Here is a 25587-nt window from a genome sequence, read left to right on the forward strand (position 1 = left end):
CACTTAATTTCATTATATATAATTCGTTTCTATTTCAACTTCCCAGAAAATAGGCAGATTTTGAGATTTCAAAAAAGAAAGAAACAAACCCAAACCTACATGCTGAGGATATATTCTCTTGTTCCCCCGAAGCTGATTACATTGAGAGAATGCAGGCAGTATGTCCTGTTAGGAAGCTACCTTCTGAAAGCATGACTGCCCTGACACAGCCCTAGCCATAGTCCTGCCGCTCCTGCCTGTGCCCCTGTTATCTGCACACAAATATGTAAGTACCACCCATGAAAATTGGGTCTGGGAAGGTGGCTCAGTGGTAGAGCGCTTGCCTTGCACGCATGAGTCTCTGGGTTCGATTCCTCAGCACCACATAAGCAAAAAGAAAAAAGCCGGAAGTGGCGCTGTGGCTCAAGTGGTAGAACGCCAGCCTTGAGCTGAAGAGCTGAGGGACAGCACCCAGGCCCAGAGTTCAGGTCCCACAACCGGACCCAAAAAAAAAGAAAATGGTTGTGAATTATATACAATTTAATCTGAGGAAACAGTATATCAGAATATTAGCATATGTTAGAAATTGGGTGTGGAATAAACAATGCAGAGAGCCCAAGTGTAAAAGTTTCAGTTATGAGGCACGCACAGCACCACAACACCCAGGATCGCCAGTGGTCTCAGTTTCAGCAGGTGGAAGAGGAGGAGCTGATGAGGCTGGTGGTGGTGATGGTGGAATCTCTATGATGGTGTCACTGGGCTCCCTGTGAAAGGAACAGTAGCAGGCTTTCAGTATTGATGGAAGCAACTAGACTTTTCCTTGCCTCCCCTTGTTAGCTAGTAATGTTGAATTGTCCCCAGGCATTTACCCTTTTTTCTTCTTATGGAAAATCTCTTCCTCATCAGAAGACTCCCTGTCATGTAGCTTGTTGGCCATGTTTTTCTTGCGTGTGGCATTGAGAGGTCTGTGCATATCCCTCAGCCAAACTGGCTGCCATAAGGAGAAGAAGCCCTCCTAGGAGAGACAAGGAGAAATATTAATTTTATATTCACTTCCCTTTTCTGGGCACAGAACTAAGTCCTTAACTTGCCTGACTTCTTGTTTCTGATGAGCATTTCCTTCGCAGAAATCCAAAAAAGCTCCTTGGGGGAAAAAGGAAGCAGACAATGACTCATGCCATTTTGCATGTCTCTCACAATGTATATCTAAGATCTTAATGACAGAAACCCCTATACTTTGGTTCATAATCACAATGAGCACAGGCTATCCTAACCTGGGGCTTGAAAACAATTCCATGCATGCAGGCAGAGGTTGCAGGATCTCCCCAGGTCTGTCCCAAAGGTCTCTGCAATGCTTCTAGGGAGACTTTGGGCTGCAGCATAGGTAGGATTGCTAGCCCCACTTATGCTCTCTGCCAGAAATCCCTGCACATAAACAACTGCTCCACCATTCTGGGCAAAAGCCTTTATTCTCTCTAGAGCCTTTCACTTCAGTCCTCTTTGGACTTAGTCTCTCATATGTCAGTTGCTGGGGAGAGGGAGAGCTACCTCTGTTCTCTTAGCTGTTTTATCTTAGCTGTTTTTATATAAGCTGAATCATAGGAAGCACAGCTTCTAAAGTTCTGTAGTTAAAGAGATTTTCATCTCTGAAAGGCTGTCAAGATGAATGACATGAAATCAATTTAAAGGACACGACTAGCACTTAAAGGCAGGCTATCATTTCTCAATGAAAACAATAAGAAAAAATCAGTTTGTTGTTCTTGAGACTGTAGATGTCTGTATTGCATGTGTGTACTGGTTAAATGTGTCCTCATGTAATAAGGGGAAAGAACCATCTGCTCCATAAACTCCTGAGCAGTGTGACCTTGCTGGAAGACATTTCCCCTTTGTATTCTCCTTTCTTTGTTTTTAATTTTTATTTATTTTTTTATTGTGAAAATACTGTACAGAGGGGTTACAATTACATGGGCAAGATAATGAGTACATTTCTTATCAAGCATTGTAGCCTCCTCATTTGTTTCCCCTTCCCATCCCTTCCCATCCTCCCCCTACCCCCTCATCCAATCCTCCCCGTCCCCCCACCCCCACCAAAGTTGCAAAATTCGTTTTCGATATAACAACTTGTACTTCTCATTGTTGGAACCGGTCCACCTGTATCCTTATTTCAACGACTTGTTTTTCCCCTTCCCCTCCACAAATTATACCGACATGAAATACAGTGAAAGCAGGGGTTATACTGCGGGGGAGGGACATACAAAGCAACCAAGATATATTATAAATACGTTAGAAACAATTGCATGAAAGAAAAAAACATTTGAATACATATCTAGGGTTCTTTTCCCTAACATTACCTTATCTGACCTTTTCTGCTTGACTCAGACATATACTAGATATTGCACATAAGGGAAACCATGGGACCAATGTTTCTTTGGGCTTGGCTTACTTCACTTAATATAATTTTTTCCAAGTCTTTGTATTTCCTAACAAATGTGGCAATGGCATTCTTTATGATGGAGGCATAGAATTCCATTGTGTATATATACCACATTTTCCTGATCCATTTATCTACTGAGGGGCATCTGGGTTGGTTCCATATCTTAGCTATAGTAAATAAATGCTGCAATAAACATAGTTGTGCAGGTAGCTTTAGTGTGGTCTTGTTTGTAAACATTTGGGTAAATGCCCAAAAGTGGGATTGCTGGGTCATAGGGGAGCTCTATGTGGAGTTCTTATTCTCCTTTCTTTATTACAAAAGGAAATGATAAATTAGCATCTGAGGTCCCTCTTACCTAAAAGATATGAAGTTCTAGGTAAAAGGAGAGTGGGAATGAGAAGGTACCCAGGAGGTTGAGGGGTTGAGTTTTCTCAACTTGTTCTCAACCAGGAAGGACCCCTACATTCCACCTTCCACCAGACCTATACCCCAATACCCTACGGATTTCTTACACTGTCTCCTGAGGCCCACTACTAGCAGGAGCAGTCACAGATGAAACCTCTCAGTCTCCCACCCTTATTCACTGAAGGACTGTGACAGAGAGTTATCCATGGTAGTACTGACCACCTCTGCCTCTGCTGAAAAAACTACTTTTGCAGGAGCCAGGTAAGCCCTCTGGGAAGGAAGAGTTCTCTCTACTTTGGGTATGCCTCCCCCCTACACCCATTGCAAGGCTATGGGATAGAAACAGATGAGTTCTAGAGGTTCCTGCAATTCTCAGATCTTCACTGGAAGATGTACAGACTCCCATTTACCGTGAGGACTCTTTACTTCCTTCTGCTGATGTTCTGTGGGAATAAATCTGTTTGGGAAGAAAACACAATCATGATTATCTACCAATATTACTACTTTCAACTGTTCCTTCCTTTATTTATGTCTTATTTGCCCCCCAGGAGGTATGTTTTTTGACTCCAAGAATTCTATCCTAATAATAGATACTGTTCTCTTCCACAGTATCTAGGTGAGGGTCTTGTCTGAAGCTAGAAAGTAACACATAGTATTCGGTATTTTAGATACTATTCAACAGGAAGTTCTCAATGGTATCTCCTAATACAGTAAAGCAATCACAATCTTTACTATAGTAAAGACCAAAAGAACACTATTGTTATCAAATCAAAGACAAGATTACTGTCTTTATTACAGTTTTTACTATGATGAGACACACCCATTGAAGATGTCCCAACCAATGTAATAAAGACATAAATGGAACATAAATGTTGGAAAGGACGGATATAAACTTTCTATTTGTATATGAAATGATGGGTAACCAAAAGGCCTAAGAGAGCCAGGCATCATATCTCACACCTGTAGTCCTAGCTACTCAGGAGGCTGGGATCTGAGGATCAAAGTTTGAAGCCAGTCTAGGTAGGAAAGTACATGAGATTCTGACCCCCAATCAACCAGAAGAAAGCCAGATGTAGGAAAAAAAAAAACAAAGCCCAAGAGAATCAACAGGTATTATTGGACTAGTAACATGAAAGTTCACTGAAGTGGGTAGAAACAACATATGGAAATTAGCACACAAACAAGACCTTTCCTATGTACCCATAGGAGTTAGAGGTGAAGGAAAGATCCAATTTATAATAGCAGTAAGGTGCACAAAGCACCTTAGTATAAAATGTAATATGTAAAAAAACGTAAATAATATGGAAAACTTCCATGACATAGAACCTCTAAAGTCACTGGGTGCTCACACCTATAATCACACCTATAATCTTATCTACTCCGGTGGCTGAGTATTGAGGATCGCAGTTCAAAGCCTGCTGGGGCAGGAAGGTCAGTAACACTCTTATCTCCAGTTAACTACCAGAAAACCCAAAGTGAATCTGTGGATCGTACTGGTAGAGTACTAACCTTGAGCAAAAAAAGAGTTCAGAGACAGCATCCAGACCCTGAGTTCAAGCCCCACTACTGACAAAAAAAAAAAGTAAATACCTAGGATGAAGCATAGTACCATGCCTTTAACGAAAAGTATTTGTGAAGCCAGTCACTGGTGGCTCAAGCCTATAATAATTAATATATTCAGAAGGCCAGCCTGGGCAGAAAAGTCCCTGAAACTCTTATCACCAGTTAACCCCACCATATTGTTTCAAAATCATGTACTTAAAAACAAAAACAACTCCCAAATCTTTTGGAAGAGAAGGTATGAAAAAAGAGCTATGAAATGTATAGAAAAGAAGATTGAGAGGGGAAGGTTGATTACCTTTTACCATTACATAGGTTGAAAAGTTGTTAAAGGAAGCATTATGAAGTTACTAGGACTAACAGTTATTAATTAACAGCTGGTACTGTTAGTGTGCAGGATAGACAGTTGGATCAATATGGTATTTTAGATTAATGAAGAATGAATTAATGATTTATTAAGAATTGTGTATGACAATTTGATGTTCATTTAGAGTAAAAAAGAATTCTCTCTCTTTTTTTTTTTTTTGCCAGTCATGGGGCCTGAACTCTGGGCCTGGGCGCTGTCCCTCAGCTCTTCAGCTCAAGGCTAGCGCTCTACCACTGGAGCCACAGCGCCACTTCTGGCTTTTTCTGTTTATGTGGTGCTGAGGAATTGAACCCAGGACCTCATGCTTGCAAGGCATGCACTCTACCGCTGAGCTACCTTCCCAGCCCTAAAAAAGAATTCTCTACCACAGCCATACTAAAACATGAACAAATTCCAGATGGATTAAAGCTATAAATAACAAGACAAGCTTAGCAAAGCATTAGAGTCCATTTTTATTCCATGAGATAAGAAAGACCTGTCTATCAAGAGCACATACCATAAATAGGCAAGGGTGGGGGGGATCTGGCACAGGTTGTGTTGGAAGCTAGAAAAATGTACATGCTCTTCCAAGTCCTGGCCCCCTCCACCAGATTGCTGTCTTTTTTTTTTTTAGTGTGACAAAACTCTCTTTTACATTAACTATGTTAGTCTTTAGCATCAAAAGTGATCATTTACATCGTGTTTTGATGTTTGAAATATATCCTGGTATTATTTTGTGTAAGGACACAAACAGAACAGAGCTAATAAGGACTGCAGGCTTTATTGTCAAGGGAATTAGTTTCTGTCCTTGGTTTTTTCCCCTGGGACAATAGTTGATCTCCTTCATTTATAGAAGAGGATGAATAAGACCTTCCTCTTAGGTCTTTTGTAAGGGTTAGATAAGATGATCTATGGGAACTTTTTGTCCTTCACTTAGGATCCATAGTGTTGTGGACCTCAGGGACAAGTGGCCAAGGTAGCAAAGGTTTTTGTTTAAGGGATTAGGCATAGAAAGCTCTCTTCTATTACAAGATTATAAAAAAAATATTGTTTTCATATTCTCCTCCTAGTTTTTTTGCCGGTCATGGCGCTTGAACTCCTGGCGCTGTCCCTGAGCCTTCAGCTCAAGGCCAGTGCTCTACCGCTTGAGCCACAGCGCCATTTCCCATTTTCTAGTGGTTTATTGGAGATAAGAGTCTCATGGACTTTCCTGCCCAGACTGGCTTTGAACCCCGATCCTCAGATCTCAGCCTCCTGAGTAGCTAGGATAACATGCGTGAGCCACCAGCGTGTGACTTCTGATAGTTTTAGGACATCTTTGTTTTATCGTTTTTTCATTTTACATTTATTAAAATAGTTAAGAGGTCAAAAATCTTAGCCTAAAAGTGTAGTTCAGGAGTTGAGCACATGGTTAGCTGGCATAACATTCACAAAGCACCACTTAACACAAACATCATTTCTTCTTTGACTATCAACTACAAAAGAAATATTGCACATTCCCTGTTCTCACAGAGCTTATCTAAGTAAGCAGAGAAAATAAGTAAAAATAATAAAAATGTTGCACTGTACATACAAAGTAAAGGCAGTATGAGAGTTTATAGAAATTTCTAGACAATTAGTCACTAGGAGATGCAGATGGCCTGCCTGTTGAAAGATCAGTGATCAATTACTAATGGATTTTGCCCACTGATCCTGTGTTGGTTCCCAATTAAGAGGTGTCAAATTCAAATGTTACTATACTAACAAGACAAATCATTTCTTCCTATAGTAGCAGTCTTAGCTTGTTACCACAGGACGAGCTGATAATTCTGGGTTCTATTTGGAAAACATTATGCACTATCAAAGAATTACCATCTGGAGAGTGGGAAAATGGCTTTGGTTTACAGATTGGGTTCTGGATCTATTACAAAAACAAGATATATTCTGGAAAAGTACATGAATGCTGGTACTTACCTCAATGAGACAGAAAGTAATAATCAAAATCATTACTACTACAGTCACAGATATTGCCAAGATGATTTTGTTGTTATAGCCATATCCCGGAATTTCCTGTGTTAGCTAAAAAAAAAACAAAACAGAAAACAAAAGGATCCTTTGGTTAAATAACAGAGAGATTTTGAGAAATAACACTATTTAAAACTCCCAGGAGAGATGCTTGCAATTTCTTAGAGGATGTGTTAAATTTAATGTATCCTATGTGACTTACTAATTTGTAGTTTCTCTATACTTCTACTGTGTTTTAGGTCTACTCCAACTCTATAAAGAAGAGTGGAGAACACTGTATTGGTCACATGATTTTGGAATGGTCTAAGGCTGGGGTCTTCCTCCTTCAAGGTATATATCTAAAGGATGGGAAAAGCAGAGCTTGCAGTTCTATAGTTGTCCTCACCTCACTTGGCTCCTTCTGTTCACCTTGAACTTCAGTGGCCTCGTTGATGTAGTTATCTGTTTTCCATTGGTCCGTATCCCACTCAGCTCTTGACACCTTGACTTCTTGCTGTTCACTGAGAAGCTTCATCAGCAGGCCTGTTCTGGAGATGAGCTTGGAACAGGGTATCTGTACTTCAGTTGCAGAGCAGTCCATTTTCAAGGTCCGGATGAGATGGGACAGGAGCCTCCTCACATCATTATCGGGAACAAGAGGCATCAGCTGCTGGTTTAACTGCATTTCAAAGTGATCAGAAAAGGATGGAGAATGGGAATGGGTGATGGTGGCCTTGAGAGTTGAGTCTGTTCCAGTCTTGAGATATTCCCATTGTGTTTCCTTGTTTTGTTGAATAGATGGAATTACATTCACTGCAGTCACAGTGGATCCTGGAGCAGCAAGATTTTCCTTAATTGTGTTTTTAGGGAGCCTTCCTTCTGGCACAGGGATGTTTTGTGCAGGAGTACTTCCTACCCCAGCATTTGTTACAATCTGGTGTTTTACAGGAGTGGTGTCTCCAGAAGGCTTTGAAAGAGCATTTAATTCTAGAAAAGGGTTCTCCCTCGAAATCGGCTGTCCAAATGATGAAAAGTCCCCTCCTGAAGGGGAATTTATGAGGTTCCTTACTGCAGCAAATGGAGGCCTGTTTGCAGGCACTGGTCTAAAGCGTGAAATTTTCTTTCTGAACTTTTGACTCATTTTGGCCCTGGGTATTCTGTGGGCCACAGGAGATTGGTATGTTTTCTGGGAATAGATGACTGGATTAGAAGCCTCGATGCTTTTAACTCTAGAATTTGCTTCTTCTAAAATAAACATGCTATCGGCTAAGTCTTTGTCTTTATTTCCGACCTCACGTAGGGGTTTTACAATGGTGGATAAGGAGGCCCTTCCCCCTGAGTCTTGTTTCTGGAAAGAAGAGGCTACTGCCTTATGTTTCTTTATGAATGAGGGCTCTGTGGGCAAGGAGCTTCCCACCATTTTCTTGGGCTCCTGAGCCCCATGAAGTGGCCCCAGCTCCCTTGTTGGAGGTCTCCTAAACCTCCTTCTTTTACCAGCACTCTCCACAAGATTCTGGGCAGTCTGTCTCATCCAGGAGCTCTGTTTATTCCCTTCCTTGAAGTGTCTTTTCTGTTTGCCTTTTGGCACCTCAAGGATTCTATTGAGGCTTGGCAGTCTTTCCTCTTCATTCTCCATTTCTTCCCAGATGCCTTCCTCGGGTTCAACACTTGGCATTTTTTTGGGAAAGATTTGCCGTTTAAGTTTAGTACCTAAAAGTTGAGGTTGCATGAATACTGATGCTTTCTCTTTCTTTTTAACATTGTTATATTTTCTCTGCCTTTCTGTACCTATCAGATTTTCTACCCTATGAATATCATTTAATGTAGGTTTGGAAATGGAGGAATCTGATGCCTGTATAATTGGGGGAATCTCCGTATTGGCTTTTAAGTAATTTATGAAGGTATCTCCATTTTGTACATTGGAGAAAAGCAGTTTAATGAGTGGTAATTCTGTAGCTTGTATATTTCCTACATTTCCCTGTGTGAAATAGGCCAATATGTATCTTAGTGCAGTAAAAAGATCACTCCCATCAGTAATTTCAGGCTGTTCATTCATGAGTCCTGAGTGGGTAATGTCATTTTTGTTGGAATATTCTTTTTCTGGTTCAATAGTGAGTTCAGTGCTGGTATTCTTCTTCCGGGATTTTAACACCTTCATGAATGTTCCTTCTGGGTTCCCTATGGATGCTTCTTCGACTGTCAGAAAGGAAGAGACTGCTTTGATAGGGGAAGACTGATAGCTTCTTAGAACTCTCCCACCTCACAACCCCAGGGAATCCATTAGGGGTCAGCAAAGATTTGAGTGTCAATAGAGGGGAAAAATAAGCCCAAACTCAAGCCTATGAAATGGCAACAACCAGAAAAAAGACAAGCCTGAACAAAGTAGTCACCTACTTAGAACATCTGATTACATAATTTTGTGTGATATACAAGAACTCTATTAGAGAAGAACATCCCCAATGCCTAGTACTCAATAACAGCCCAAGGCTGGAAAACAAATATTCATCCTGAGTAGCTTCTCTGCAGAAGAGCCATGCCTCTCCACATTCACATGCCCTGTATTATCCTGTCCTGTCATAACTTCAGAAGGAGCACAGGCGGCTTCTCTCCACCTCTTGACTGTGATGTTTTCTTCCTACCACACCAGAAACCATGACAAAGGATGATCCTCAGGATAGCAAGGACAAGGCTAACCCAGACGTCCATCTCCTTTTAATAATAGGTCCTCAACTGGACTACTTCTTTCCCACCTACCTTCCCAGTACCTTCACTTGAACTCTGATTCTATATGTCCTGCTTCCCTAATCATAGGCTCTACAATTTGGACATGGGGTTGTGGTATGTTAAGCAATTTTCAGTTATCCTGAATGTATGTTAATGCACAATGGTTAAGAAATCAATAGAGTAATAGCAATTCTGCATATAAATGACTTGATGTTCTAAAATGTGCAAAAGAAAAACCTACGTTTTTGTTGTGCATTACTGGGATTTGAACTCATGACTTTGTGCTTGCTAGTTTGGGAGTCATTCAGCCACTCAAGTCCCACACCTGGTCCTTTTTGTTTTAGTTACTGTTTGGTTAGGGTTTTCTGTTTTTATTTGCTCAAGCTAGCCTCTACCATCAGTTCTCCAGTTTATAACTTCCCTCTTAGGATCAGAGACACATGCCACCACAGTTGTCTTATGGGTTGAGATGAGGTCTTGCTAAATGTTTTCCCAGTCTTACTTGGAGCCATGATCTCCCTTATCTCTTCCTTCTGAGTAGCTGTGGTTATTGGCATAAATCACAGCATGGAGCTGAAAAAGCTACTTTTCACTTCAAACTCTCCAGTGCTATTTGGGAAGCATCCAGAGCATCAGAGAACATGAACATTTAGTGTGTCATCATGTGCCTAGGAGAATTAAAGTACTTTTGTTGGTAGTGAGGTCACAGGAGGAGGTTAGATGGTGGAAAAAGAGGAACTTTGGCCTCTGGTAAGTCCAGATTCGAGGGTTCAAGACTTGGGCATGAGGCTATAGTACTTGACTTCTCTGATCTAATTTCCCTCAGCTAAAAAAGATGAAAAAATCCTTGCTTGCCCATCACTGATAGAGAAGGAAATAATGATATGAATGAAAAATTATTTTGCAAACTAAGCAACCTGGTAGCAAAGTGTTATTACATGTTTTTTTTTTGCCCTCCATCACCAGTGGAAACCTGTATTCAAGCTACTGCATATCACACATCAGTCATGTTTTGGAAGTCACAAAGTTAAATCTAGTAATGTACAGGGAAAAATGCTTCCGAACACCGGGATATGCTGTGGATAGGGAAGCCTGAGATTGAAACATGTTCAGAGTTGGACAGTCTAGACCTGGAAGAGGCCTTTGATTGGTTATGAAAGCTAGGTAACAACTGGAAGGTAGAAAATTGGAAATTTACAGGCTCCAAATAAAACATCACCTCTACTGTTTTAGAAAACAAAGCTTAACCTAGCTGCACTTGTCACAAAGACAAAGAATACTTGAGACTTAAAGAATCTTACAGTCTACTTTGCACCATCTGAATAAAATTATTATTGGAAGGCAGAGTACCAAGCAGAGACTACAGTACATGCCACGTGGCCCTTGATAATCTCTTTTCTTCTTCCATTCCCTTCTCTTGATTCTTAGGCATATGGGCAATTAAATTATTGAATTATACAGTAACTCCTGCAAACAGGAGTTTCATCAAGGAAACAATTCAGAAATGTAGAGATTAGTTCTATATAAATGAATAAAAAGAAAGCAATTATTAATTTACAAATCATCACAAGGGAAAAGTAAAAAATGAAAACAATATGCATTGGGTGGACAGACTCACGGCAGTGTGTGTTATTTGTCAGCAAGTCACTGTCACAATGTAGCTTGACTGTCTTGCAGATAACTTCAATATTGTTTTTAAATTGGCACAGGCAGCTGGCCATATTGTGAGGCAAGACCCTATAAATTGAAGCATCAAGCATTAAGTTAATGGAGAAGAAGTTACTGAGTGGTAGAAGAGCCAACGAAAGGCCAATAATTCTATTGATCCTGTTTTGGTTTGAGCTTTCCTTCTTCGTTGTTTTTTTGCTCATTTTATTTAATTTTGTTTTTATGGTTAATTAAATTTTTTTTTTTTTTTTTGTCGGTCGTGGGGCTTGAACTCTGGGCCTGGGCGTTGTCCCTCAGCTCTTCAACTCAAGGCGAGCGCTCTACCACTTGAGCTACAGCGCCACTTGGTTAATTAAATTTTATATTTACCTTTTTATATTATTATAAATGTGATGTTACGAAAATGGGGAAGAATGAAAAAGGAATAGGCTGGACTCAGTCGCCCATGGCCAAGCACTGTTTATTGTCAGTGATGGTCACAGACCTTCTCGTGGGATTGGAGGTTGTGTGAGTGGGTGAATTGACATCAGGTTTGTATGGGGCCTGAGCAAGGAGTCAGAGGTTAATGAAAAATCCATTAGGACTAGGGAGTTGGGTGCTTTTCAGGTGGGCCCACAATGGAATATTTACAGCTGAGCTTAGGTAGATTGCCCTCCCTGCACATCAAGCTCGTCTGTGCTTACCAGGGGTTTTGCCTGGTGTTTGATTGCACCTGGGACAATAGGGTTGAGGGTCAATCTTTCATATTCCGTCTTTAGATACATAAAATGATTGGGCCATGAGGGGAGAGGCAAGTTCTTACATAAGTTAGAAATGAGTACATTCTTATTGGGCAGCATCTACCCTTCCCTTACTCTCAGTTTTTCCCTCCTGCCTCTACCCACCAGTGGTGTATAGTTCATTTCCAACGTAATGGCTAATGTGTACTGCTGGTATGTTTTCTCACCCAATAACTCTTTTCAGTTGTACAGAAAAGAGGTGTTGAGCAACATGGCCTGGACAGTTAAAGAGGAACCCTTTGGTAAACTACTGCCCTTTAATAGTTGAAAACAAACAGGAGGGAAGACTGAGGGGCCCAATAGAAGGTTAAGCATAGGAGTGATGTGGTCTGACTCAAATTTAGGTAATAGATCAGAACTGAGAGTCCTAGATTTGTAGTTTATCTCAGAAGCATCTCTTATGAATTCAAAGGCCTCTGGGTAGTGAGTGCACAGGAAGGAAGAAGACTTCTAAGAAGAGTTTGCAAAGCTCCCAACCTCAGAATTCCCTGCCTCCATTTTTTCTTTCTTTTTCCTTCCTTCCTCCCTTTCTTTCTTTCTTTTCTTCCTTTCTCTCTTTTTTTTTTTTTTTGTTGGTCGTGCGGCTTGAACTCTAGGCCTGAGCGCTGTCCCTCAGCTCTTCAGCTCAAGGCTAGCACTCTACCACTTGAGCCACAGCGCCACTTCCTCTTTCTCTTTTTCTTTCTCTCCCTCTCTATTTCTCTCTGTCTCTCTCTCTGTGTGTTTTTCTTTTTCTTTCCTTTTTTGCCTTGGTCATGGGGCTTGAACTCTGAGCTTGGGAGCTGTCCCACTGCTCTACCACTTTGAGGCATAACGCCATTTCTGGTTTTCTGGTGGTTATTGGAGATAAGAGTCTTGAAGACTTTCCTGTGTGGGCTGGTGTTGAACCAAGATCTTCAGATGTCATCCTCCTGAGAAGGTAGGATTACAGGCATGAGCCTTGGTGCCCAGCCTCTGCCTCACTTTTTATTCTAAGTGGTAAATATTAGAAATTACACAAGATGTCAAAACAGCTTAAATCCTCTATATTATGTGGTTAGGAAAGAAAGGAGCATATTGGCCAGAGACAATCCGAGCATATAGAAGACTAGAAAGGCAGGAGGCTGGTGGCTCATGTCTAAAATCCAAGCTACTTAAGAGGCTGAGACCTCAGCATCAAGATTCGAACCAGCCTGGACAGATAAAAGTCTATTAGACTTTTATCTCTAACTATACACTAAAAAAAATGTAGAATTAGAGCTGTAGCTCAAGTGCTGGAGCACCAAACTTGACCAAAAGTTAAAAAAAAGCTCATGGACTGTACCCTATCCAGTGAGTTAAAACCCACGATGGGTCCATATACATGCACACACACACACACACACACACACACACACACACACACAAACACACACATGAACACACATACACACACACACAAGAATAAAGAAGGCTAGGCATGCAGCTCAATAATACAGTGCTTGCCTGTTACATTTGAGAGACTAGCTTTGGTTCTTGCAGTACAGATACAACAATTGATAATACACCAGGGGAGAGTCACTGAAGTGCAGACATGGTTAAAAAAGAATCGCACTCTTGATTGATTGCTGATTCATGTAACTGTACCCCTTTGTATATCAATTCTATAATAACAAAAAACTGGAAAAAATAAAATAATAATAATGTACGAAAGATGTGAAGAATCCATTATTCCACTGTGATATTTAAATACTTAAAATGATAGAGTTCTCTCCTGTAATGTAGTAGTGAAAAATGGTCAATGAGGAGGCATGATAGAATTAGAAAATTAGCTGGGCACCATTAGTTTACCCCTATAATCCTAGCTACTCTGAAGGCTGAGACCTGAGAATCATGGCTGGAAGCCATGCTGGGCAGGAAAGTTCATGAGACTCATCTCCAATTAAGTACCAAAACACTGGGAGCTGTGGATCAAGTGGTAGAGCTAGCACAATAGTTGTGAGTACAAAAGCTCAGGTCGTGAGTTCAAGCCCTAGGACTGGCATGAAAAGAAGTGATTTTGTCCCTGCCAACAATAATCATGACAGGAAAGTATTAGATAAGAGTCTTTTGCTCCCCATATCTTGGGAAAACTGATGCTCCATCTTGTGGGTCGCCTTCTTGCTTGGGACCAGTTAGATTACATTAGTTATGTTCAAACAGCCTGCAGCCAGGCTTGGAAATGGAGAAACGATCAGATATCAGTGTGTTCTGTGATCCCTCGCCAGTGTCCACCAGGCTGGCAGCCACCACACATAGCCATAGAGAAGGAAGAATTGGCCTTGTGCCCAGGACGAGCAACTTCATTGCTAAAGGGTCATTTCAGAAAATATATGCCCTAGCTTCTGCTGGTAGAAAGCCTTGATTGCTGAGCCATCACTTTACACAGATTACTGGCAAACAAATCACAAAGGAGGGCCTGAAAGTTAAGGATTTGAGAAAGCTGGGATACCCAGTCTGGGCCCAGGTCACAGACTACTCTCAGAGGTGGACAGAAGAGGAAGAGTTTGAGCTCAGGATTTAGCAGTTGGCAGCAACTTCATTCTCCAAGGCCATTTCTGAAAACAAAGGATCTAGTGTCCTCTGGTAAATAGCTCAGACAGTATCAGCTTGTATTGATGCCTAGAGCAAATAGCCTATCTGACAAGGTAGTTTTGGGGAGTGAGCCAAAGGAACTCAGAGATGAGAGAATACAGTAGTCTGTCTTTTGGGATTTCTGGGTCACTTGGTTGTACAGTTTTGGCAGAGGAAAATGGAAATAGGAGGATCAGGGGGAGACATGGAGCAATTACAGTCGCATCCACTGCCAGTGGGACAATCTGAGGGTTTTGTGATGTGACAGAAGCCAAGCCCAAAAGGCTACACATTCTATGCTTTCATTTATAGGATGGTCTAGAAAAGGTAGACCTGTAGGGCCAGAAGTAAGATTGGATGTTTCCAGGGGTAGGAGGAGGAGGAGGAGTGGATTGACTGCAAAGGGCCTGATGGCCTTTTGTGGGTGATGGGAATGCGGTAGTGGTTACAGCTATGCAAACTCATCAAACTGTATACTTAAAAAAATGTAAAGTTAATTGCATGAAAGTGTCACCGCAATAAACCTAGCCTCACAAAGCAATAAAACAAACCTGAAAAAGTGATACAAATGTACAAACAGTTAACTCACAGTTTTTCCAAGGAAAGGGTCAACATGAGGACATTCTCAACTGTCGTAAGTTGCACTTGTGTTGTTCCCATATCTCTGAAGGAGAAAGCCAGACATTCATGATAAACCCCAGCTCAAAGATCTTGTGCTTACAGATCAGATGCCCCACTACAGATAAGTTATGGTACCTGTATACAATGGAATATCACGCAGCCATTAGAAAGAACAAAATAATGGCATTCGTAGGGAAAGGAATGGAAGTAGAGCAATCATGATCAGCTAAGATTGGCGAGTCTCCCTGATACGTGATATTAAATTCAAAACACAATGAGAGATGACAAGAAACAAAGGACCTCTTCTTAATGTGTGGCATCATTTTTAGATGACTCTTGTGTTCTTGACCCCACATATGATACATACATACATGTGTACATCTGAGGGAAGCTAGGAGGGCACAGAATCAGAGGGAAATGGGTGAAAAAATACAGCAGAAGGGCTCCCCCATCAGCTGCACTGGGCATTGATGAAAATGAACTAAGCAACTCAAGGGCAGAGATGGGAGGGAGGGAATGAGAGAAAAAGGGGAACAGCTTACACTAAGCAAAAGCAAAGAAATGTACATATCACCCTGATTTGGAATGAAATGGTTGTATTGTCAAAGTCTGTAGTGTTCCTAAGCTTTATAGACGGTGATAAGGACAATTTGCCTTCTGAAGGTTAAAATGTGTTTGTGACTATCCCACAATACTGTGAAATTTAGGTAATCACTTAATCTCAATAAAGAACTTAAAAAAAATATTGTGTTCTGAGAAAAGACCCCTCACGGTTTACAAAGTACTATGGTTTTGGCACATATTTTTTTTCATTGTGAATTAAAACATGAACATATTGGAAATTGTTCATTTCCGTGATGATATTGTCTTTGGTTGGGAGATTTTAAATGCGCTATTATTTTGACTGTTGTAGGGTCACATTTTCTTCTGATCAGAATTTTTATTAAGATGTTGAAGCTTTTGTTTTATTGAAGCTAGTGTGTCATAACATCTTGTGCATAATCATTGCATTTATTCTGTAGAACTATAGTGAATGTGTAGACTTATGTTTACTGCTAAGGAAACAATTATTTATCAAATAATATTAGAAGCGGCATTAGCTACCTGTTGCACACACTTAATACTGACAGAAATCCATGTTACATTTTCCACACTGAAGTTTGTTTTTAAAGAATCACCCTCATTGTTGAAAAGTAAATGTACTTACTTAGGGTGTGAATATTAGTGTTCTAATAAGCATGTGATGATATTGAGGTGGTGGTAGCAGGAAGCTAAACTTGATTTCATTGGGAACCTTAGTTTTTGTAAATTTATTGGGAAAATAGTTTTTCCTGTATTGCTGAAGTTTCTTTTTGGTAAACAGTATCCTCCTAGAAGAAAAAGCATGCCGGAGAACTTGAGGTGTATATATATTTCCTCACTGACCAGCAGTGTATTGGTGCATACTGTGGATCTTTGCAGTGAGCAGTATGGACACTGTTCAGTTTTCAATCGGAGCTCAAATACTTTCAAGAGAAAACAGATCCTTCAAGAGCATGAGTAAGCTCAAGAGTTTGTCACTGAAAATAATTGACAGTGTTCTTTCTCATTGAAAAGACTCTAAGATATTCTTTCTTACATCATCAAATTAGGATGTTGCTGTGTTTTAGGATCAATATCTCTTTTTCTTACCACTATTTTAGCATTCTCAAAATACATTCACTATCCCTTTACTTTTTTTTTTTTTTTTTTATAAAACAATGCACCATTTATTCCTCTTTGCCTTCTGGGAAAAGTGATGTTGTTACAAGTTCGTTCTCTGGCTGTTCTGTCCTTCATATATACTTTCTTAGTTATTTCTTTTCCCATGAGCATTTCACTCAATTCCCTATTAACTAAAATTATGACTCTTAAGCTGATTGCTGGTGGCCCATGCCCATAATCAGACTTACTCAGGAGGCTGAGATCTGAAAATCAGGGTTGGAAGCCAGCCTGGGCAGGAAATTTTGTGAGACTATTACCTTCATTAAACTACAAAATAATGCTACGATAATGATAATGATGATGATAATAATAATAATATAAAATCTAGAAGTGGAGCTGTGGGTTATATTGTAGACTGCTATCCTTGAGCAAAAGTACCTCAGGGACAGCATCTAGGCCCTAGTTCAAGCCCTAGAATCAGCACCAGCAAAGATTTTTAAAAAATGACTTTCTTAGGCTCACTGAAAACTATTAAAGCTTTGTAAAAACTAATCAAGAAAAACAGAAGTGATCTCAAGACTGGTAAGATCATTGAAATACTTACAGATATTTTAGTGCAGGCAATTTATAAAGATAGGAATCTTCAACAGTTGTTAGAGGATTACGATTGAGAACTCTGAAAAATGCAATGGAATTGAAATTATCAACATTTTTGATATATATTAGTCTCCATGAAAAGTTTCTATTCATTTCTTTGATTTGAAACTTGTAGATGAAAAACAATCACTGTCTTTAAGTCATACTTACAATCCATAAGGTAGACAGACATCCTTTGGACACTGCCTAGAATTCTAGAAAAGAGTTTGGAGAAGAGAAAGGGTATAGGTCTAGAAAAGGCTTTGGATAGCAGAGATTAAGCCAGGACTCTAGTACAAACCCAAACACAGCCAGAAGCATGCACACTTCTGTGTACCTACTGTTATTAATAGAAAAGCAATGCTCCTGAACTGGGAGAAAGCAATAGGATGTTTCAGGGACAGCAGTTGAGTTGCCCTCAAAATGTAGCCTGACAGAAACTCTCAATAGTGGGGTAAATAATTCAATATGGATAAGGCCTGCTTTTTTCTCTTTTTTCTTCTCCTATTGTCTCTTAGTGCTCATGACCAGTTAGCATGGGAAAGTGCTTTACCTTAATAAGGTATAGGATTTCTACTTTGTAAAGTCCAATAGCTTCTAAACTCATGGAGCCAGGACTGTGAGAACCAATGAAGTGATTAAAAGGACAGAGGTGTGTGTGTGTGTGTGTGTGTGTGTGTGTGTGTGTGTGTGTGTGTGTGTGTGTGTGTGTGTGTGTGTGTGTGTGTGTGTGTGTGTGTGTGTGTGTGTGTGTGTGTGTGTGTGTGTGTGTGTGTGTGTGTGTGTGTGTGTGTGTGTGTGTGTGTGTTTCTCCTTGGGTTTAAATTCAGGGCCTGGGATCTGCTTGAGATCTTTCGCTCCACCACTTTCAACCATAGTTCCACTTCCAGTTTTCTGGTAGTTAACTGGAAGTGAGGGTCTCATGTTTCATGGACTTTTTTGTGCTGGCTGGCTTTGAACTGCAATCCGTAGGTCTCAGCCTCTTGAATAGATAGGGTTACAAGATATGTGCTATTAGCTTCTGGCTAAAAGGACATTTTCAAATAAGTCATTGGAAGCAGACACTGGTTCCTTACACCTGTAGTCCTAGCCACTCAGGCTGCTATATGAGGATGGAGATTCAAAGCCAGCACAGGCAACCAAATCTTAGCTTCCAGCCACATCTCAATCCTCCACCAACACAAAATACCTTCTAGGAACCTGAATTTCCTGATCCACAAGCAGCCTTTCACAGAGACAGGTTTAGAGGAGAATTTCACATTGAGTCATAATTTCCTTTGGAACACTGAACCCCACAGTTCTTTTCTTTTTGAGGTAGAGTTTTGACTTGTAGCCCAGAGTGGCCTTGGACTATAGGTCCCCTGCCCACACCTCTTGAGTGCTGGATTACAGCTGTATGTCACCACATCTGGCAAACAGCATAACATTTTTGAACTGACAGGAAATAAATACCATGCGTCTTGTTGGAGGTAGTCAGGAAAGAAAATTTATAGAATCAGTTCTAGGGCAATGTATTTTCTTTTTGAATGTATAGCTTTTTCTAAACCTCAGAGGTTCCTATTGCCCAAGGTAATTGACAATTTCAGAGGTACATACTTGAAAAGTAACATTCTTCCTGACTGAGAGAAGTGCCCTGTGTCACCATTACAAGAAACTGACACTGAAAAGTCAGCCACCCTTTTACTTGCTGGAGGGCTTGGTGATCAGTGTTGCTCTTTGCAGCTCTGCCTCGCTGACATGTGGGCAGTTAGGCAGTGACTCTACAGTAAAGAAGCAATGAATGTTAACCTCACATTGATCAGAGCAGTCATTGGCTCCCATGACAGAGCTCATTTCAAGGTTACTTGTGTGATGTCTTCTATTTTCCAGGCCATACATCAGAACTAAGGAAACAGAACCTGGCGCTGTGTGACTAGTCATAGGAGTCGCCTAGCCTTGTGAACCTTATTTTTTCCCCTGATTTGAAGAAAAACAACAAATGATAGCACTTTTGGGTGTGATATCTACCCAGAACATTCCAAGTCAGCATATAGTAAAGACATGTGCACTATTTTTTTTTTTTTTTGGTCAGTTGTGGGCCTGATCTCTGGGCCTGGACCCTGTTCCTCAGCTCTTCAGCTTAAGGCTAGTGCTCTACCACTTGAGCCACAGCACCACTTTTGGTTTTTTCTGTGTATGTGGTGCTGAGAAATTGAACCCAGGGCCTCATGCATGCAAGGCAAGCACTCTACCACTGAGCCACCTTCCCAGCCCGACATTTGCACTATTCACAATAGCCAAGTCATGGAAACAGCCCAGATGCCCTTCAGCAGATGAGCAGATCAGGAAAATGTGGTACCAATACACAATGGAATTTTACTCATCCATTAGAAAGAAATAAGATTGTGTCCTTGCAAGGAAATGGATGAACCTAAATAAAAAGTGTGTTAAGTGGAATCTAAATAAAAAATACAACTAGGCATGATAACATGTACAGGGCTGAATGCATTTACACACAGAGACTGGCATAAATCCTCTGAGCAACCAAAGTACTGTTCATCACAAATACTAAGCGTGAAATGGAAACAAGTTTTCATTTTTGAGGGCAGAGGGTACAGGAATGGATGGAGCAAAAGCAGTCAGCGTATTCGATGTGCTCAATGTTAAAGTAAACTAACTTGTGGTAGGGGATTAGAGCAGGAAAATGGGGGAGAATGAAGGAAGGCGTAACATTGTCAGGAAGCAGTGTCCTCATAACCTGACATGGAACTGCAACCCCTTAGTATAACTATGTAATAACAACAATAAAAATACTTTAAAAAAGAAAAAATGCATAAAGACATATATCGGAGAGTTCACATAGTCATTATACCCAGCTTACTATTATGGATATTAGGTTTTGAACACCTAAATAAGGTTTTATTTAACATGCTTATCATCTATACCACTTACATGTGGTGTAAAAACGGCAACCCATGCCATGCCTGGAATGTTCCGAAGCTCAGTTCTGTGATTAAATTGCAACCAAGGTTTCTAAAAACAAACAAAGAAACAAACAACAGAAACCATAAGCCAAAAAGAAAGGAAAAGAAGGCATTTTCCCAGAACTTTCTTGTGATTCTAATTTACATATAATGAAACAATTCTGTTACTTGCCTGCGCTCTAAAGAAATCTTCTTGTGGGCTATACTGGCTCGTGATTTCTGCTTTCATATTTACACATGCAGTGTCAAGTGACCCTCATTGATAGAGAACAGGATTTTGTATGTCCACTCATTTTGGGCTGCACAGTTCTTTGCTGTGGAGCCTTGTCCTGAGCATTGTAGGATACAAGCAGGACATCAGCATCCCTCTAGACATGTCTGCCCCTATATGCACATGGCATATCCACAGTTGCTGAATGTCTTCTGGGTACAGGCCCTTGGCTGAGAACTGCTTTGTAATGAGTCTGTCTGACTTATAATGACTCTCACACTCACCTTTGCTAGTTTAAAATAATTTCATATATATATGTAACTTTTTACTAGTAAAATTTAATTTTATTTCAAAATGAGCTGATATGTGAGATAAAGCAGTGTTTTTTTTTCTTTTTTGTTGTTTTGTTGTTTTTGCGAGTCTTATGGCTTGAAGTCAGGGCCTGAGCACTGTCCCTGAGCTTTTTGCGCAAGACTAGCACTCTACCACATGAGCCACTGTGTCACTTCTGCTTTTTCTGTTTATGTGGTACCGAGGACTGAAACCTGTGGGTTGATGAATGCTAGGCAAGCACTCTAGCACTGAGCCACATTCCCAGTCCGAGATATTGAAACTCTATTTGCAACTTACACGAACTTCAGAAAAGGTAATGATTCAAATGTGCGTCTTTCAATTGACTGTATTTTATTGCAGGACAAATCTCTAGAAAAAGAAAGGAAAATATATTCAGACTCTATTAGATATCTAATGAGTATGATTAAATGTAGACTTTAGGATAGATAATATTGAACACAAGAATTATTTCTAAATGATAAACCTTTGTGTTTTAACTTCCTTAATCAAGTAAGTCTCAGCACACCTAACAGAGTTAGACGTATTGTCGCGATCATCATCAATGAAATGTAATTACCGATACTGATGTATGTAATCTTTCAAAAGACCAGAACAACGAATAGGTTTTATTTTGTATTCTCATAAAATTAACCTCAAGGCTTAATGTAAGGTTCTATTATATTTATATGTAACATATAGTTATATTACACAATATGTAGGATAGTCATTGCATATCTGTTATATGTATAGCCTATAAGGGTGTACTAGGGCTTGAACTCAGGAGTTGCACTGTTGCTAGGCTTTTTTACTCAGAAGCTGGTGCCCTATCACTTGAACCGTAGGTCCACATTCAGCTGTTTGCTGGCAGTACACCTTTTCTGCACTTCTGCTGCACTGTTGCTTGACCTTTTGAGCCCATGAGTTCTTAAAGAGTAGATCCCAACCTTATTCATCTTTGTGTGCTCCAATCTAGACGCAGCCAATTTATCTCCTTTTTTATTGGTGAATGGTGATGATATACACAATAGTGGGATATAAATAGCTTGCAATGCGTTTCATGGTAGGAGAATCAAAGGGATGATTTCATGGAGAGTTTTCTTATTTGTTTCCTTCCAATCATGTTTAGAGGTTTGAGAGCCCAGCTGGCAGAAAGGCCACAAAAAGTCAGTATAAAACTAGTTATCAGGGCTGGGAAGGTGGCTCAGTGGTAGAGTGCTTTCCTTGCATGCATGAGGCCCTCGGTTCGATTCCTCAGTTCGATTCCTCAGCACCCCATAAGAAAAAAGAAAAAAGCTGGAAGTGGGGCTGTGGCTCAAGTGGTGAGCAGTAGCCTTGAGGTGAAGGGCTTAAGGACAGTAACCAAGCCCAGAGTTCAGGCCCCCCGACCGGACACAAAACAAAACAAAACAAAAAACCCAAAAAACCTAGTCATTACGTGCGGGGAATGTGGCTTAGTGATAGAGTAATTTCCTAACATGCATGAAGCCCTGGGTTCCATTCCTCAGTACCACATAACCAAGACAAGCCACAAGTGGCACTGTGGGTCAAGTGGTAGAGTGCTAGCCTTGAGCAAAAGAAGCTCAGAGGAGACTGTGCCCAGGGACTGAGTTCAAGCCCCAGGAGTGGGGAAAAACAAACAAACAACAATGACAAAAACTAGTCATCACCTTAGAACCTAGAACCTAGAAGGGTTGATAATTGAAAGCCTTCTTTTGTGTTATGCCAATCACTTAAGAGTCTCTCTTGTTTTTGAAAGAATTACTTGAAAATAGCTCATTATCATAGGAGGCTGATTAATGGAAACATTCATAAGCTTAATGAAGAATGGATCTTTGGGCCCCATGGACAAAGCATAAAAATGAGGCAAAACGTGTGTGTGTGTGTGTGTGTGTGTGTGTCTGTATGTTTTTGTTGTTTTGGGTATCAGTACTGAAGTTTGAACTTAGGCCTTGGATGCTGTCCTTTAGTTTCTTTGCTCAACGCCGTTGCTCTAACACTAGAGCTATAGTTTCCCTTTGGTTTGTGTCTTGGGAGGGGAGATGTGTGCATGCACCCATGCCTGTGCGTTGGTGCTGGGGCTTGAATCCAGGACCTGACCGCTGTCCCTGAGATCCATTTTCTCAAGGCTGGTGCTCTACCACTTCAACCACAGTACCACTTCTAGTTCTGGTGGTTAATTAGAGATAAGAGTCTCCCAGACTTTCCTGCCCCAGCTGGCTTCAAATTGGAATCCTCAGATCTCAGCCTCCTGAGTAGGTAGCTAGGATTAGATGCATCAATTATCTGTGCCTGGCCAGGTTGTACATTTTTTTTTTTGCCAGTCCTAGGGCTTGAACTCAGAGCCTAGGCACTGAGTCTCCTCTGAGCTTCTTTTGCTCAAGGCTAGCATAGCACTCTACCACTTGAGCCACAGTGCCACTTCCAGCTTTTTCTGTTTATGTGGTATAGAGGAATTGATCCCAGGGCTGCATACATGATAGGCAAGCACTCTGCCACTAAGCCATATGACTAGACCCAGGTTGTGCATTTTTAAGGAAGCGTTTTTATGAGTATGCGGAATTGCTAATGTCTACACTCCATTTTTCTCAGAAAGGACAGTTTTTTCCCTATCTATATGTTATCTGTATACTCAATCTGATCATGAATAGGAGATGCTAGAGATCATGCTAGAGATGAGCCCAGATAGACACAGTAGTCCATAGCTGCAGAATTGATTGCTAGAAGAGATTTCAGTAATGAATCTGAATAATTTATACATAATTACAAACATTAAGGATGCTAACTTACAAATATTCAAGGGATAGGAGTCCTTCAAATGTATCCTTATGTAATTCCGTGAGGCGATTTTCGCTGAGAATTCTGGAAGATAAGAAGGTTATTTCTGGAACTAAATTCCTCCAACATTGGGAAATATATTGAATAGAGAGATAAAGTATGGAAAAAGAAAGGCTGTCATTTTCTGTTGCCTAGAGTGTATGGTGGCACGACTTTTTTGAGGACAATTAACATTTCATGTGTACTATCACCGTGTTCATAATAACAATCCTACTTCTACTTCTAGACTATTCTGCTGAATGATTTGTCTGGGTTCACAAAGATGTATATATGAGGATGTTCGTTGTAGCCTGAATGCAACAAGCTAAATGGGAATGCTCTAAATAATATTATGGGAAACATGAAATAAAGCACGAGGCATCTCTACATGATGGAATGTTTTGGAAAAGATTAAAGGAATAGGATAGTCCTCTATGTCTGTAACAGGAAAGTTCAAAGTATATATTATGAAATGGAAAGATCAAGTTGCAGTATATTACAGTTTATAGAAAATGAAAACCCAGTAAGAAAATGATACCACAGGGGCTGGGAAGATAGCTCAGTGGTAGAGTGCTTGTCTTGCATAGGTAACACCCTGGGTTCAATTCATCAGCAGTACATAAAGAGAAAAAGCAGGAAGTGGAGATGTGGCCCAAGTGGTAGAGTGCTAGCCTTGAGCTGATGAGCTCAGGGGCAGTGCACAGGCCCAGAGTTCAAGCCCCATGACCGGCCAAAAAGAAAAAAAAAGATAAAAATGAAAATGATACCCCAAATCTATTGTACTATATGTAAATATAGTAAATACATATGTAACTATAATAAAGTAGTGCACAACTGTCTGGGAAAACATCTTTCTATTATACTCTTGGTTCAGGTATAGTTTTCATTCTGTTATTAACATCACTTGTACCCACGAAGAATGTAAGCATGCATCACTTATACAATAGACAATAATTTCCACTTGCCACATACTTAGTTCAAAGAGGGTCCATGAAACTTTATTTTGCATGATAGCTGTAAGGACTCATCATGCATGCAAGACAAACACTCTGCCACTTCACAGTACCCCAAGTACCCATAGAGTTTAATGTTCAAAATAATGTTAGAATTTCAGTCAGTAGAGGTCAATTAGGCTATGGGGGGTGGGGAGCGCAATGGCTTTTCTCAGAGGTACTTCCTTCAAGATTCTGGGCGAAGGTGGGTCCCAGAATAGTGTCATATTCATATTTGGAGAGAACATACTCACAGTTTCTCAGTCCAACGGTACGATGCCCATATATTTTCTTCAATATAAGAAATATCGTTTCCTTGGAAATTTCTATGGAGAAACAGTTTACATCCGGGAATAAGTAGGAAAAGATTAGAGTAAGAAAAACTCACTGCAGCTTCATGAGGCATAATCTAATGCAGGAAAAAGCCCCAGCTTTTTCTACTTTCTGAAGCTATGAGTTTCCCACAGTTTACACAATAAAGAACAAAAGTGGATCCACTGTCACGAAAGAAGAGGCTCCTCAACAGAAGCTTTTAATTTGCTGTCTGTTCAAGCAATCGCATGCATATGTAGTTCTAATTACTCTGGATGTAATTTTCCCGAGTCATGTGTGATGAAACTGACATCTAAATCAATAAGCAAATGGTGACAGAAAAAGGGACAAATGCATTGTAGGAAAACGGGAATGAAAACCTCTCTGCAGGTAGTACCAAGGCTGTGCTTAAGTGCTGTTAAGAAGGATGAAGCCTTAGAAAGAAGTATATGTTGGAAATGTAAGGAATATTAGAAATTAGAGGGATTAGTATGGTGGTAAGGGAAGAGCTCAGAGTCATATTGCATACAGGGAAAAGCATGGTTGACTGAGACAAGAGTTAAGTTTTATTAC

General features: G+C 40.4%; 1 protein-coding gene across 2 annotated transcripts; it reads right to left on the reverse strand.

The window, feature by feature from the left end:
- Positions 1-516: 516 nt before the first annotated feature.
- On the reverse strand, positions 517-25203 carry LOC122103560 (leucine-rich repeat-containing protein 37A-like). Of its 2 annotated transcripts, XM_042674165.1 has the most exons (13): positions 24957-25197; positions 23684-23755; positions 21194-21265; positions 20321-20401; positions 17358-17429; positions 15039-15113; positions 11050-11168; positions 7114-8903; positions 6678-6782; positions 3229-3275; positions 1071-1122; positions 849-994; positions 517-743 (listed from the first exon to the last, which is right to left on the reverse strand). In XM_042674165.1, exons 1-13 carry the CDS (start codon positions 25106-25108, stop codon positions 614-616), a joined length of 2913 nt encoding a protein of 970 aa, XP_042530099.1. In that variant the 5' UTR covers positions 25109-25197; the 3' UTR covers positions 517-613. The 2 variants fall into 2 exon arrangements, with proteins under 2 accessions (XP_042530099.1, XP_042530100.1); XM_042674166.1 differs by lacking the exons at positions 517-743; positions 1071-1122 and having other exon boundaries at positions 858-994; positions 24957-25203.
- Positions 25204-25587: the final 384 nt, after the last annotated feature.

This window comes from Dipodomys spectabilis, unplaced genomic scaffold, assembly GCF_019054845.1.
Source record: "Dipodomys spectabilis isolate Male_0828 unplaced genomic scaffold, ASM1905484v1 ptg000018l, whole genome shotgun sequence".
Classification (NCBI taxonomy): Eukaryota; Metazoa; Chordata; class Mammalia; order Rodentia; family Heteromyidae; genus Dipodomys; species Dipodomys spectabilis.